Source organism: Chaetodon trifascialis, chromosome 8 (genome assembly GCF_039877785.1).
Source record: "Chaetodon trifascialis isolate fChaTrf1 chromosome 8, fChaTrf1.hap1, whole genome shotgun sequence".
Lineage (NCBI taxonomy): Eukaryota > Metazoa > Chordata > Actinopteri > Chaetodontiformes > Chaetodontidae > Chaetodon > Chaetodon trifascialis.
This window is the reverse complement of record NC_092063.1, coordinates 28,055,251-28,071,840: the sequence shown is the minus strand read 5'-3', so window position 1 is coordinate 28,071,840 and position 16,590 is coordinate 28,055,251. Positions and strand designations below refer to the sequence as shown.

The 16,590-nt window shown below is 40.7% G+C and overlaps 1 protein-coding gene across 2 annotated transcripts in view; it reads right to left on the bottom strand.

Annotated features, from left to right (window-relative positions):
- Positions 1–10,749: 10,749 nt before the first annotated feature.
- tbc1d25 (TBC1 domain family, member 25) overlaps positions 10,750–16,590 on the bottom strand; it is a 13,552-nt gene continuing 7,711 nt past the window's right edge. For both annotated transcript variants that reach the window (XM_070967764.1, XM_070967765.1), the window contains exon 7: positions 10,750–15,282. In XM_070967764.1, the coding sequence (XP_070823865.1) occupies positions 13,615–15,282 (1,668 nt within the window). In that variant the 3' untranslated portion in view covers positions 10,750–13,614. The remainder of the gene's footprint in view (positions 15,283–16,590) is intronic.

The following is a 16,590-nucleotide window of genomic DNA, read 5'->3' as shown; positions in this document are numbered from 1 at the left end:
TTCCACAGGAGAGGAGCTTGATAGCTAAATGCTCTGACTCCTGTTCTGCTTTTTGAGACTTTAGGAACCATAAGTAGACCTGCATTCTGGGAACGCAGTGTTCGAGTAGGGCAATAAGGTACTATGAGCTCTTTAAGATAAGAAGGTGCCTGGCCACTTATGGCTTTGTAAGTAAGGAGGAGAATTTTAAACTCTATTCTAAACTTTACAGGGAGCCAGTGCAAAGTGGCGAGTATTGGAGAAATATGATCTAAGTGACAAGAACCTCATTAATAAAGAGCTCAAAGACAGACTTGAGTTCTACTTAAGTACGATGAAATTACCACTGTAAAATGTATTTATTAGCTAAAACTTTTAGTCATAATTGAAGGTGACTTGTGAATTTTGCCTCATACTATTTCAGATCTTAAACTCGACTTCATGGCCAGGCGGGGTCATGAGTACTCAAAAGAGCACAAAGAATTTGCCCTGACCCTCCATCTTCATAGTCCTAAGGCATACAAATACCTCAGAGACACTATGAATTTTCCCCTCCCCCATCCACATACATTACAAAGGTAGTCATAATGTTATCAAATTCAGTTTCGGGAAGTTACATCCAGTAGTATAGGCTACATGTTAAACTGCTATTTCTCAATATTTTTTTGTAAATGTGGCTTTGTTCTGTGGATGACAAGCTTGGCCTGAACAAAATGATGTTGGACATGCTGGAGAAAAGACGGAAGGCTGACCAGGCTAAATATGGGCGTGTTGCACTCATGTTAGATTACATGGCCATAAGAAAACATGTGCAATATAATCCACACAACCAGTCAATGTCTGGCTTTGTAGACATGGGTGATGGAAACAATGAGACTGATGTTGCTACTGAGGCGCTTGTGTTCCTGGTGGTTGGCCTTCAAGGACATTGGAAGGCTCCCATTGCATATTACCTGACGAAGACTCTGTCTCCAGACACACAAAGGGTCCTTCTCACTCATGCTTTGGAGGAGCTGCATGCACGGGGTATTCAGGCGGTATGTGTCACAATGGATGGCCATGCTACAAACATCAGCATGTGCAATCAACTTGGTTGTGAGCTGAGGGGTAACCCACAAGAGCCACTTAAAACCAGTTTCCCACATCCGTCGACTGGTGACCAAGTATTTATAATGATGGACGCATGCCACATGCTGAAGTTGGCACGTACTATGTTCCAGGTAAATTATTATTGTTGTATACCTATTTGTACAAGTTATGTCTCTGCTACTAAAAGTTAACTCTTAATATTTTTGTCTGTTCAGTTGCACGTTTATTACTGGATGTGAAGATCAACATTGTGCTGTTTGTACTTGTTTTTGAGCAGTGACCAATTCTTTCTCTGCAGTCATACAGTCCGATTGCATCTACCAGTGGACAGATAAATTGGAGGTACTTCGATCAGCTCAATGATGTGCAAAAAAAAGATGGACTGCATGCCGCAAATAAAATTACAGACAAGCATGTCCACTTTGAGAACCACAAGATGAAGGTTTCCCTAGCCGCACAAACACTGAGTCGCTCAGTGTCAGTGGCTCTCCGCACAATGCGAGATCTTGGGTACTCTCAGTTCAGAGACTGTGAGGCAACAGCAGATTTCATCGAGGTAATTCCCTAATAATTCTGATTGTATCATAGGTTTATTATATTTAACTGACATGAGATGATTGACAGTCTCTTTGATATTATGAATGGACGCAATCCTCGTGCCAAAGGATTCAAAGCTTGTATTAAGTGTGTTGCAGGTCTTAGATGCTTCTAAATGGGTATGTATTACACAACATCATGTACATGTAAGTCAAAACAGTAAGTATTGCATGTGTTCGTGCGTGTGTTCGTGCATGTGTCTTGTTCTCAAGTTCCCAAAAACATGGATGCAAACTAATTTTGTATCTGCTCTGGTAGCTGCTTTTCATTCTCTAAGTTTACACCCAAGAAATGCATCTTTTTTCTTTTGCAGGTATTTTCAATTCAATTCAATTCAATTTTATTTGTATAGCGCCAAATCACAACAGAAGTTGTCTCAGGACACTTTCCATATAGAGCTGGTACAGACCAAGCTCTTTTATCTACAAAGAAACCAACAATTCCCCCATGAGCAAGCACTTGGCGACAGTGGCGAGGAAAAACTTCCTTTTAACAGGCAGAAACCTCGAGCAGAACCAGACTCTGGGTGGGCGGCCATCTGCCTTGACCGGTTGGGTGAGAGAGGAAGAGCAAGAGAGAGAGAGTGAGACAGACAGACAGACAGACAGACAGACAGACAGACAGACAGACAGACAGACAGACAGAAAGAAAAGCATTCAGAGAGAGAGAGAGAGAGAGAGAGAGAGAGACAGAGACAGAGAGACAGACATGCAGTCACAGTAACAGTGACAGTGGATGTAATAACAGCAGTAGCAGTTGCAGTGGATGTCAGGCAGGGCCAAGGCAGGAGACGCAGCTGAAATCCACAATCCAGATTCAGCCACTGTCCATGGGAACCTGCAAGACGACAAAGCACAGAGACTCCGGGGAAGGAGCTAAGTTAGTAACACGCCGTGGTAGGACATGAGAGCGTGCGGATGGAGAGGGACAGAAGGACGGAGGAGCTCGGTGTATCTTTGGATGTCCCCCAACAGTCTAATCCTATAGCAGCATAACTAGGGGCTGGTCCAGGACAAGCCTGAGCCAGCCCTAACTATAAGCTTTATCAAAAAGGAAAGTTTTAAGCCTACTCTTAAATGTAGAGACAGTGTCTGCCTCCCGGACAAAGACTGGAAGATGGTTCCACAGGAGAGGAGCTTGATAGCTAAATGCTCTGACTCCTGTTCTGCTTTTTGAGACTTTAGGAACCATAAGTAGACCTGCATTCTGGGAACGCAGTGTTCGAGTAGGGCAATAAGGTACTATGAGCTCTTTAAGATAAGAAGGTGCCTGGCCACTTATGGCTTTGTAAGTAAGGAGGAGAATTTTAAACTCTATTCTAAACTTTACAGGGAGCCAGTGCAAAGTGGTGAGTATTGGAGAAATATGATCTCGCTTCCTGGTTTTTGTCAGAACACGTGCTGCAGCGTTCTGGAGCAACTGGAGAATATTCAGCAGCGAATTTGGGCAGCCTGATAGTAAAGAATTGCAATAATCCAGCCTGGAAGTTACGAATGCATGGACTAGTTTTTCTGCATCATTTTGAGACAAAATATGCCTGATTTTTGCGATATTACGTAGGTGAAAAAAGGCAGTCCTTGAAATTTGTTTTACATGGGAGTGAAAGGACATGTCTTGGTCAAAGATAACTCCCAGATTCTTTACAGTGGTGCTGGAGGCCAGCGCAATGCCATCCATAACTGCTATGTCATCAGAAAGTGACCTTCTAAGATGTTTAGGGCCTACTACTATAACTTCAGTTTTGTCCGAGTTTAGCATCAGAAAATTGCAGGTCATCCAGGTCTTTATGTCATGAAGACATGCTTGTAGTCTAGTTAACTGACTGGTTTCTTCCGGTTTCATTGATAAATATAGCTGGGTATCATCTGCATAGCAATGAAAATTTATTGAGTGCTTCCTGATAATCTTACCTAAAGGAAGCATATATAAGGTGAATAGAATTGGTCCAAGCACAGAACCCTGCGGAACTCCATAGCTGACTTTAGTGAGCACAGAGGAGTCGTCATTAACGCGTACAAACTGAGAGCGATCTGACAAGTAGGATTTAAACCAGCTTAGCGCAGTTCCCTTAATGCCAATGAAATGTTCCAGTGTCTGCAATAGGATGCCATGGTCAATGGTGTCAAATGCAGCACTAAGATCCAGTAAGACTAGTACAGAGACAAATCCTTTATCAGATGCAATTAGAAGGTCATTTGTAACTTTAACCAGTGCTGTCTCTGTGCTATGATGCACTCTAAATCCTGACTGGAAATCCTCGAATAAACTATTATTGTTTAGAAAGTCGCACAGCTGATTGGCAACTGCTTTCTCGAGAGTTTTTGAGAGAAAGGGAAGGTTGGATATCGGTCTATAGTTGGCTAAAACCCCTGGATCAAGAGTAGGCTTTTTCAGTAGCGGTTTTATCACAGCTACTTTAAAGGACTGTGGTACGTAGCCTGTTGATAAAGAGAGATTGATCATGTCTAAAACTGAAGAGTCAATTAGAGGTAATACTTCTTTAAACAGCTTAGTCGGGATAGGATCTAAAATACAGGTAGGTTTGTCTGTCATTGGATTTATCAACACATTGATGGTAATGATTCCAGAGCTCCTCCAAGTTCAGCAGTATGTCCTAACATACAGATTTAGCCAGGATCACTTGGAGCTCCTGTTTAATTCCATCAGAGCGTCAGGTAGGCTCTTTTAATTGAATGAATTCAGAAAATATTCTTAACGAATCTTATGTCATGTGAGTAATGCAGTGAGTATTGTCTGCCTGTTTTACATGCAAGGTGGCTGGAATAATAACCCATCTGCGAGCCAGTTCCAGGCCATTTTCTGCCACTTGATGGTTCGATGTGGTGTGTCACTCAGTGAGACTGGCAATGTTGCAGCCCAAGATGAGACTGTGTGCCTAGCTGCAGTACAGATGTCCTCTCCGGAAACAGCTGAAGAACAGCCATCTCCATTTGCAAACATTATGGCCGTTGTGACAGATCACAGTTACCTGCCAACTCGGTTCGGGGGGCTGGTGGAAAATGCCCTTGTCTACATTGCAGGATTTGTGGTCCGGCAGATTCTGCAAAAGCTGTCCTGTGATGTATGCCGTGCAAGCTTGGTGAGAGATGCTGTACCGTCATCATTTGATGAAAACTACCACCTGCTGACACTGAAAAACCGTGGTGGCTTTGTGATTCCATCACAAGGTACCATGAAGGTGTTAAGAGCTGCAGAGAGGGTCATCAGGCAAGCATCAACAAGGCAGGCACCAAAGTTGTCAACAGTCACCTACATTGTCCGGGAGGAGGTTGGAACAGAGGACGTTTTTCATCTTGGGGAACACATTGAGGAGACACAGTTTGGCATCGACAACCACCATTTTACACTGTTGTCATTGGTTGTGTCTGTGTTTCTGAAAATAAGGCTACACCACATTGCAAAACTCATCCCCCTGGAGCTGCAGAAAGGGAGCACTAGGAAAAAAAACACCAAAGCAGTCCTCTTTCAGGGCTTTTAGGACCTGAGCAAACATGTTGAGTAAATATGTTGTTTAGGTGCTGTCCTGTTAAGGTAGGGTTGTTTCATGTACAAAAATAATACTTTTGGCTTCACAGTACTTGTTTGTTCACAGTGTATAGTGCTATGACAACAAATTGAATATCATCGCATCTGTTCTTGTGTTTAACTTGAAAGTGTGCATTTTTTTTATATGTAGGCTATATATTTGTGTGTATTTCTTCATTTTTCCAATTATTAAAATAGACAGTCTGCCTCTATATGACATTATTTGTGTGTGTATACAAATAGATAAATAAAATTAAACTAAATAAAATATAATCAAATAAATAGATATTAAATTAGCCTAATAAAACCGCCAGTTATTAATAATTATTGAGACATAGCAGGAACCTAGCTCTAAACCTAGATATACCCTTGATTAATTATTATACTATGGCATCTACAGCCACTGCCGCCATCCTCTAAAATATTATTTTATTCATTTTGAGTATTTGAACACACCAAAAGAAATTATGGTCTCTATCATGCCTCTTTGATGTTTGCAGAGGAATAAAAAATTGCGTAGTATTGAGCGAACTATGATTCATTTAATGCACTGAGACTTCATTGTGCCGGTTAAACAGCAGTGCAAAGTGAGGTGGACAACCGGACCAAGATGGCAGCCGCATTCCTCGACAGCGCCTATTCGTGGTAGCGGCCGATGCGGGGTCTACTCTTTATTATGTCTATGGTGAAATCAGCAGATGTGCTAAAGTGGACATACGCTATTTCCGTGTTTTCGTCACATACCCATATGATTTATTGCTGTATGAATTACTCTTCGTTTGGGTGCAAATGCTTGGTAGAGGCTTTTAGCTGAGTTCTTCCCCATTATAAAAACTTGAATTCTGTGCGGTGGTTGCAGGATTACTATTACATGCTTCTGCACTGGCACACCCATTAAAGCATGAGGACCAGAGATGAGAGCTGTTCAACAGTTTATTGTCTTCATTTACCACAGGCAGTTAACTGATCGATGCTTGAATGACTAGAAACAAAACAAACAGTATAAAGTTTCTGAATAGATCCAATCAAACATAACTGAGCAAATCAATAAAGTAACAGTAAAGTAACAATAACTATGACAAATCATAACTTACTCAGATAATGCATCGACTATTCAGTCAGCTGGAGAGGAGATGAGAGGCAGCACCATGTGGTGGCCCTGCTGCAGCAAACAAAGGAAGAGGCTGAGCAGGCCTGACTCAGGCCTTTTAACAGTTCGGTTGTGGCCTGATAGGTGGAGGCCAGGGCCCGCCCCCTCAGAAACCCAGGCAGGTAGGGGGATTTGCTACACCCATCATTCTGGTATGCTAAAAGTTAGGATTGGTGCTTCCTAGGTGAGCATTGACCATCTGAACTGTGGGACTCTCACGCTGCCTCCTGTACAGGCGGTGTTCATACTGAAGAGAAAAAAATAGAAAGACGTTTTTAGACTAACCTTTCAGAAGCGTCCTGCTGAATTCTCTGAGATTCTGTAGGAGCCTCCCCTCCTTCAGGATCCGATTCAGATTCGAACACGTACAGTTCAACTACTGACGAACTCGGTCCGTTTACTGCCGCCATGTCCGCTACTTTCACATGCATAGTGCAATGTGAGCCTAAGCTCTCCCCGTTACCACAGTAACATGGGTGGGACAGCAGCAGCTCATTTGCATTTAAAGCTACAGACACCCGAAACAGCACATTCTGAAAGGGACTGAAACAGAGGGAAATAGAGGGAGGCAAGAATCTTTTCCTGAAAGCTATTTCCAGCAGACAGCTTCAGAAACATGTTTTATGGAACTCATAGACCTATGTAACTTATTGAAAAAGCTTCATAATATGTCACCTTTAAATAATACATCCAGAGAGCTTTTAGAAATGTGTGGAACAAAAGTTTAGCTTTTTTGAAATACGAGTATGAATTATTCATTTAAAAAATTATGTTGGGCCCAAAACAAATGTCTTGTTTACATCTGTGTAAGATGTATGACGTTTGGTTCCTGTTTATAACACGGCTTGAGAGCCAATAGAATAACGACATTGATATCACGTAGTATTTCTGTGTCGTCAGTGATCAAGGATAGTTGCTTAACAGTTCTTAATGGTTGCCAGTTAGTGTCGAAAAAAAAAACAGAAAAATGTTTGACAGTGCTAGTACGAATCCCGAAAGTGCTCAAAAGGGCAACAAAGGAAGGATCAAGACCAGGGTGAAAGCTTGGGAATCTACACCAACACTGTCTCACAAGATCGAGGTGCACAACAGAAATGCATGAAATACTAGTTAGAATCCTGTATAGTAATTTTTTGTCACTGCTTGGCAGAATAAATAGTCTAGAGTAGACTGATGTCTGAATGACCAGTTGGTTATATCTGCTGCCTCAGTAGCAGGCAAAACTTTCACTTCAGCTGAAAAATTGCTCCTTTTTCTAACATAAGGCTCACATCCAACATATTCTAATTTCATGTGTACCTTTTTCTAATAATTTCATATAAACTAGCACAGTAAGAACTTTCCTTCATTGCAGTTTTCACTTCTGGCCCTCCATCTGAATTTAACGTCACGTGACTGCAAACAACCTATTGAAACAGACTTAACCAGGATGCTTGCTTATCCATGCTTGAAGACAAATAAATAATAAATAATGAACACAACCTGAGCAAGTCAATAAAGCTTGATGGGCCAAGCGCTCTGCTCCTGACATGCGACTGCTGGGGAATAAATACACGTCACACACAGAACGTCACAGATATGCAGCCGGTAGAAATCTTGGGAAATCTTCAGTTTCCACTGAGCCATAAGAAGAAGAAGAAGAAGAAGAAGAAGAAGATATACTTAATTAATCACCACACACACACACACACACACACACACACACGCACACACACACACACACACACACGCACACACACACACACACACACACACACACACACACACACACACACACACACACACACACACACACACACACACACACACACACACACACTACAGGGGGGAGACTGCACACACACCATGCTTAGTGAAATTATTTTTCTCTGCATTTGACCCATCCTGGAAAGTCCTTCCTCTGTGGCAGACCAGGAGCAGTGGACCCGAGGACCCAGTTCCTTTTGTCACCATTGGTCAGGTGGTGATCTTCTTGCATGAGGCGACAGTGTTACCACCGTTCCACTGTGCCACCCATAAGATGAGCACTTTGGAATATAGGCTCTGCTCAAAGTGTCCACCAACAATGTGTCTTTTCCTGGTATGCACAATACAGCCAGATTATACACTCAGGATTGGTTTTGTCACTATGGTTTCCAACAACTTGTGATCACTTTGAACAGTAACTTTGCAGCTATATGTGTACTGTTGGAATTCTTCCATACTGAATAAATAGCTAAAAACTCCTTTTGTATTTGGGCATCTGGGCTGCAGTATTTCAGCACCAGAGTATTTGCAGTAGTCTCTTTCAGTGTGAGGAACACTTCCTCATGTTGTGCTGTCCAGCTCCACTCATAGTCTTTGTGCATCTGTTGCCTCAACACCTGACACTGGTCTGCCAGATGAAGACAAAACACAGCCAGGTAATTTACCATACCCAGTAGCCTCTGAACTGCTTTCATATATGCTGTAGTTTTCAGGATCTATTTTTAGTCCATCCACCGTCAGGAGGTATCCTGTGTATGCAACCTCATTTTGTTGCAGTCTGAACTTATCCACATTTAGTTTGATGCACTTGATGCATCAGTCTGTAAACAATCTCAGCTTTTCATCGTGATCTTTTACAGCAGCTTTCAGTGTCTCACCTTGTCCTGTGATCATCACATCATTTGCAATAGTGTACAAACCAGGCAGATCCTCTAACGCTTGTGTAAGCTTTGTTGGAAGACCTCTAGGGCTGGAATTATCCTCATGGGCATCCTCAGCAATAGGTAATGTCCAAATAGAGTGGAGAAAATTGTCAGGTATTTGGACTCCTTTGTGAGTTTGACATGCCAGAAAACACTTTTGAGGTCACACACTGTAAACACTTTGGCTTTATAGTATGATATGATAGTGCTTTGAAGCCTTGAAGCTTCGAATAATTTCCCAAATTGGGCTCAACATATCTCTTTGGTAGCTGCATAGGCTTCACTGTGTCATCTACCCCAATTTTGTATTCTTGCTCAAGACAGCCATCACCAGTGAATACATTGGCATACTCTGCCTTTATTTGTCCCATTGTCCACTGTCTGTTTGTGGGCTTCTTCAAGGTAATAACACTGCCTATTGCCTGGCTGTTCTCATAGTGCACCTTTATTAGCTTCATGGCTTTGCTGACTCTTCTGCCCAGCAGTGGCACCATCTGGAACTCCAACAAGTACAAGTTCAGATTCCCTGGGTTTTTAAATTTTATTTTTGCATCTTTCCAGTGGTTTCAGTTTGCTTTTGTTGTACATTACTCGTACATTCTCACGGTTTTAGCCGAGGCAAATTAGCTGATCAGCCTGCCCTGCAATCGACTGGCGACCGGTTCAGGGTGTACCCCGCCTCTCGCCTGTTGACAGCTGGGATAGGCTCCAGCCCCCCCGCAACCCCAAAAAAGGGATAGTCGGGTATAGAAAATGGATGGATGGATTTCAATCAGCCTTCATCAAAGGTAGACATTTACATAATAATGTCACGCTAATACTGAATATAATAGATTAACAATTGTTTCTAGAATCAGACAGATTCTATTCACTGACTTTTTAAGGCACTTCTATAGAATATTAATTTTTTCATCCAAACACTGGAAAAATCTGGCTTTGGTAAAAGGTTTTGTCAAAGTTTTGAAATGTTTAATAATGACATTATTGGTTCTGTTTCTCTAAATCCAGTATTAACCCCAACATTAGAGATTTCTTGTGGGATCAGACAAGGATATCCCATATCACGGAAACTTTCTGTACTATTCAACTAATGCCTTACCTGTTAACTACCCAGAAACAAGGAATAAATATTTTTGACTATGAATTGTGTATAAGTCAGTTTGCTGATGATACTGTCAATAATTGGCAAAGCTCTGAATGTAATTTCTATCTGCTCCAAGGCATCTGGATTCAGTCAGGGGTCAGACTGCAGAAAACTGCAATTAGCAGTTCTCAGCTATGACTGGCTGAGTCTCATTTGAAGTTGTAGAAACAAAACACAATAAAAAAATAATAAAAACAAAAATATGTGATAATACTTGTTTATGGGAAATATCAAAGCCAAATTAAGCAAAAGAACAAGTGAAGTCATAAAGTCCACAAGCTGACAGTAATGTCAGTTATGCAGCAGTATCTACCGTTATCGGTAGCAAACATTAGCCTCCATAAGCTACTAGTCATACAAACAACAAGTAAGACTGTAATACTCCCGAGTGCACTGAACTGAGCAGGACTGTGTTTTATTGCTGATGGATTATTACTTTCAGTTCTGAACATGATTTAGCTTAGCATATCTATCTGATGTGCCATCTGACGACTGCTGAAATCACCCAAAAAATATATTTTTTATAGTATTTTCAGTCAATTCAAAAACACAATCATCCTCCACCCAATCAGTGGCATTGATTATTTATTTGCATCCAATATACAATCAGTAACATTGTTATGTGTTGTATGATTAAAAAGTTTTGTGTACATATTTAATTACATGAGCTGAACCTTTTTTAATTATTATTATTATTTATTTTTATTTTTTTTACGAATACACATATGCCAGCTCATTGTCCAGCCTGCCCAGTTACTTCACTTCCTTTTAAATGTGCTTTTAAATACTGACATACAAAAGAAGGTAAAGCCAAATGTAACAGTAAAAACAATAATTACAAGGGTCCCTGTGAAGATATAAGAATTATTTTCGTTTCTGCTTCAAAGAGAAGACCTCATCAAAGGGATTTCCCAATATGAAGTGGAGCGACAGTTACAGTTCAGCCTTCTGCATTGCAAATGACTGAGAATATAAAATACACACCACTCAACAACTCAACAGAATAAACTAAAGGTAAACAATGCTGAGAAAAAAAACAACAAATTCGACAATTTTAAGACATGCTTCCTGAATTTGTTCTGTGCTGTCCCCATATCATTAAATCTTCCCCCAAATCTTTGCTTCATCTACATTACTTTAATCCATGTCAACATTTTAACATGTTCAAAACAAGCCAAACAGACACAAACCAAAAAATAATATTAAGGTTCCACACGAGCATATTCTTGCTGACTGGTTGCTCTCTTGATTAAATTTGAATTTCTATGAATTTTTAACATCTGAGGATAGCTCTAGCCATATCAATAATGAAAATGATGAATTCCTGTTTTTAGTACATGTGATCCATTTTTGGACCCATAAGAAACACAGGCTCAGGGGTTCGCCACAGCTCACCACCCAGAGCCCACCCCTTTCTCACATTAGAATGTCCTACACATTACCAATGTCTGTCCAATAATGATTTCATCCAAATACCAAACAAGCCTTTAACTGGCTGTTACATCAGCCTGTAGACAGATATGGGCACAAAAGAAAATATAAATCAAGGCTATTGTGTCAAATAAGTGAGGCACTTCTCTGCCAAAACGTTGCAAATACGTAGGCTAATATTTTTTGCCACTGGCCATATATAATAAGTGGCATCACATCCTCTTCCCCTTTGTAATGTCTATCATGCAGAAGAATGGTAAAGATATTGATCATACAGCTAGGACTCAGTTACTACCTTTTTATCAGCAACAAAAGCAAGTTTAAAGATGAAATATCTGCAGTAGTGCATTAAATCAGCCTGATTTAGATACATATTTCCATGGTTTCATTTAAATCATAAGAGACAGAGCAAAAGCACAGTCTTTGGGGAAACAGCAATAACAAAAGTGCTAAAATGATGCATAACGACCCACCACAGCATTAAATAATGTACAGTACTTGGCTATTGTTGTAGTTTTGATGTATGAGTCCAGCACATACAATCTATCAACAGAATGATACTTGTACAACGCAGATCACACCAAACTGATCTCTACAGCACTACATTCACAGATCTTCATAATGTGTAACATGGTTACAGTTTTTTTTTGTCCTGTTTTAACTATGATGACCCTTTTACCACTGATCAGGTTTGACACACTATTTCATGAACAACTGAACACAAATATCCTCACCTTAGATTTTCCCCTGAAGATCTGCCTAGGGAACACTTATGTCCAAATCACAGAGTAATGTATGGAGTGCATGACCTCACAAATGGGGTTAGGATATCCCCATTTATAGGTTTCAAGCTTTAGTGCCTGGTCACACCAGAAAATGGCACAGCAAAATTAATTCCTGTCTCTACTCCTAAAATAAGTTAACATAGTTAAATCAAGGCAATGAGTGACTGCAGACCATGCTACATCTCTTTTGTGGAGCAGCTTATACTCTAACAGACCATGGTTATACAAAATTAGATGGCAAGACACACTTGTATGACATCTTCCATTATTTTGGACTGTGTAACTCTGTTCCTCCAAAGGTCAGCATTGTCAATGCAGTCTGAATTGGCAGCAGCATGAATTTGCACGTCAAAATTAATTCTATGTAAAAGCTCTGCATGAATGTGCTTCACCTCTGTGAACTCATCCACTGACCACTGCAATTTCTTTTGAAATGAACAGATTATGGTCCGAAATGTGTAGTTACAAAGTGTATTCAAACTTTAAAATCTATTCAGAAAGAGGTCAAAACAAATTTTCAACTTGCACTGATTGTGCAAACTTAAACATTTGGGCAGTCTGTGTTTACTCACCCCAAAAGGCCAGTGATGTTTCAGATTTTAGCTGTAAATAACCAGCAACATACATGCTGACTGTGTTTTTGGACTGGGTATTCAGCTCAGTCTCTTGGCTTTTTTTACAGATATATCACTGCAGTTTTCCTCTCATCTCTGTATGGTTATGAAGTTGATTCACAGATCCCCAGGATAAGTATGAATTTTTCATGTGTATTTGAGCTGTCTTGAGCTGCATCGTTTAATCAAATTTGTATGAAACTACAGAATTTCTAAAACTCTTTTCCTGTTTAATCTGAACCAATTTAACACTTTAAACAGTAGTTTAAGGTCAATTTATTCTTTAAGGTTAATAGTGACCGTCTTGGTTGGTAAGTTAGGCAAGTACACCGTGTGTGCTGGTATTGTTTAATTTCAAAGTGTTGTCATCGGCTTACTTTATGACAGACTAATGACTTGAAAGACTGACTAATGACTTGAAAAATGAAATGTTATGATGACTATACACATAAGGAATATATGTATTCAAGTATACACAGAATGAGAAGATTAGTAACACAATAAGCCCAATTCAATGTGGAAGGATGTCAAAAAAAGACTGACACATCCGATGGGCTACAGTCTACTGAGGAGTTCACTGAGGATGGGAGGCCAAAGATGCATGACGGAATCAGGATGTGGGAGAAGCGGAAACTTGAGCTGTTGGGGAGGGAATGGTGGTTCCAAGGTTATAGGTTGAGTTCAGAGATGACGACTGAGGCGACGCTAAAGGACTGTAAATGGGCCTGACAGAGATGGTTGAAGAAAGGGAGTGTTGAGCAGGAGTTGCTGTTGTTGGGGAGTCCAAGCTAACCTCATCCCCTTCTTCTGAGTCCCATACTTCACTCTGTAAGTAGTCTGCAAATAAGGCCTTGGCTCGTGCCAGCACCCTGCTCAGGTTATGGCGCCGCACAAGGCGATCGAAATGCATGGCTAGCTCGTTGTAATCCAAGCAGTTCTTGATGATGTGGTCTCTGTGCTCCAGCAGGATGGACAGGCACAGGAAAAGCATGAAGGGATTGCCTTTGCCAAACTCCTGAGGAGGTGGCAAAGAACACAGTTTGGTCTCAGCTTTCGAAGAACTGGGCGTGATAGCTGTGATGCTGGGGGATTTGTTGCTAGGTGAAGGGAGATTGCTGGAGGATGACCTGCTACTAGACAGTGAGGTGCCTCTTCCAAAGGACAAAATGGGTGAAGACAGATGGGATCGATTCTGAGTGTGGGAGGGAGACACAACAGATGTTTTTACAGAGGGGGTTGTGGGCGAATGTACTGTACTGCTGAACACTTGAGTAGTGGTTAATACTTTTGGGACAGTTCTTGGAAAGGGCCCACTACCATTGGTTGTGGAAGGGGATGGGGATTTTGGAGGAGAGTCTGGCCAGCTGGAGGGTGAAGATGAAGATGTGGGAGAGACAGTGGGGACAGTTTTCCAGACTGGTAGGGCACTAGGAAAGAGAAGAGGCGATGACATTGGAGAGAAACCATTGTCACAGTTTTTTATGAGAGGTGTTCTCTCCTCTGGGTCCTCCTCGCTGTCAACTGTGGACTGGCGCTTTGGAATGCTTGTTACTGACTTTGAAGCTCCCAAGCTCTGTGGCTGCCCAGCATCTTCTATATTAAAGCCATCTTCATTTTGGGCAGTATAGTATTTAAACTCTCCAAAACTACTTTGCCTCTCAAAAGGAGGAGCTGTCATATCTGCCCTTTCCATGGTCACTTGAGGATTATCACTTTCAGTGTCCTCACTTCCCTTTCCAGCACCTACATCTTTTTTTTCTATTATAGCATTCGTGCTCACATCTGATTCTTCTCGTGAAGGCCTCAGCATATGTCGTCTACGCTGCTTCTCTTTTTGTTCCTTATCATCTCCAAGGCAATTATCAACTCTCTTGTTCTTGTCTCTGCAGGACAGTGTTTCATAGGTTTCCAGTGGTGGACCCAGAAGTTCCACCTCAGTTTCAGGAGGATCCGGGGGCAGGGAGCTCCAAGTAACCTCCAGCATCCTCAAAGCATCGTCAAACACAAACTCTCGCTTGAGTTCCAGAAGCAGCCAGCGATAACAGAAGAAGAGGTCATCAGCTCCTCTGGACACCAGATAAGAGTAAAATTCAGGATCTGAGTATTGCAGAAGCAATTTTAGGTGCTGGAACTTAATAGACATGAGCTGCCCATCTGGCCTGAAGTTCCCCTCCAATCGTTTCATAATGCCACAAAAGCAAATGAAGGCATGCGCCTCATTGTCCATTACTGCAAGGATAGGGGAGGCAATATCACTCATGCCTTGACAGTATGATATCTGAAAAAAAAACACATCCACACAAAGTTACTGAAGTCTCATTTACAAAGAAAAACAGAATTCTAAATCATGTTGAGAATTTTGTGAATAAATTCTCTACATGATTTCTGAATAAAATTACCTTGCACATTTCAGGGAAAATTAAATAAATATTCATTAACATGTCTTTTAGTTCAAGGGTTAACCAGGGGCCTGGTTTTACATGTAGATGGTGTTTCTATACAAATATTTTGATTTATCAATTTCCTCTCATGCTTGAGAATGTGTGTACATACAGTACCGACCAACAAACCACAAGAGGTAGGTATAATCACATGCAAACCAATTAATTCAATTACAAATCCACAAATCCACTATCAACCCTGTAACAATTGACACAATGTTAATTATCGTTCCTAAATATGAATTTCTGTTTTCATTAGGAAAGCAAGGTCATTATTCACCCTGATAATCCACTTTTATTTTATTTAACTGACTTCAGAGTAAATAATGCCATTCATTTCTCATTTTTGCTTAGTTCCACTAACCACTGATCATGTCCAACTTAATGCAGGAGATCGAAAGAATATGTCCGTAACATTCAGTTACTGTCAATCTGCATTGAACTGTTGTGTTCGATTACCATTCATTTTAACGAAATCAAAACAGGTATATTTTCTGTTAGCTTAAACTGTTAAAAATGTGCGATTAATATACAACTTACGGTGATGTAGTACTGTGCCCAATGTTTATTTTGTGTTCTGCAATTCTTTATTTTTTCATCACATCAGGTGAATCATCTCTCAATCATCTGTCCCCATAGTGCATCGTATTTATCTTGGCACAGACCACTTGTGGAAATGTCAAATAATATGCAGTTTGGCTTCACAGAATTTAAATTGTCATTGTGGTGATCTTCGTGTTTTAGTGTCGTGTAGATTACAGTTGAATCTTTGGGTTTTATTTATTGAAAATAATTAATAATATCAAGAACTTCCCAATTGGGTATTATTTATTAATGTATAAATACTTATTCACCACAAAGTGTAAGCCTCACTGAATCTAACAATATGTGTGTCATGGCTGTGCTCAGATCTAATAGAGTTATGACTCAGGAGAAATGTGATTTTTTTTTTTTTTTTTGTACAAATTGTGGCAATCGAGCACTTTTGAAGTACCTTAATCAGCTGCTCCTACAAATGCTTTTTTCACAACCTGCATGCACCTGTTCCTTTCACCTCAGACAGAATGTTTGCCTCACGTCTCTGCATCCCTTCTCTTGGGAAGGGGCCTCACAAACACCTCTATATAAAAGGATTCAAGAGAACA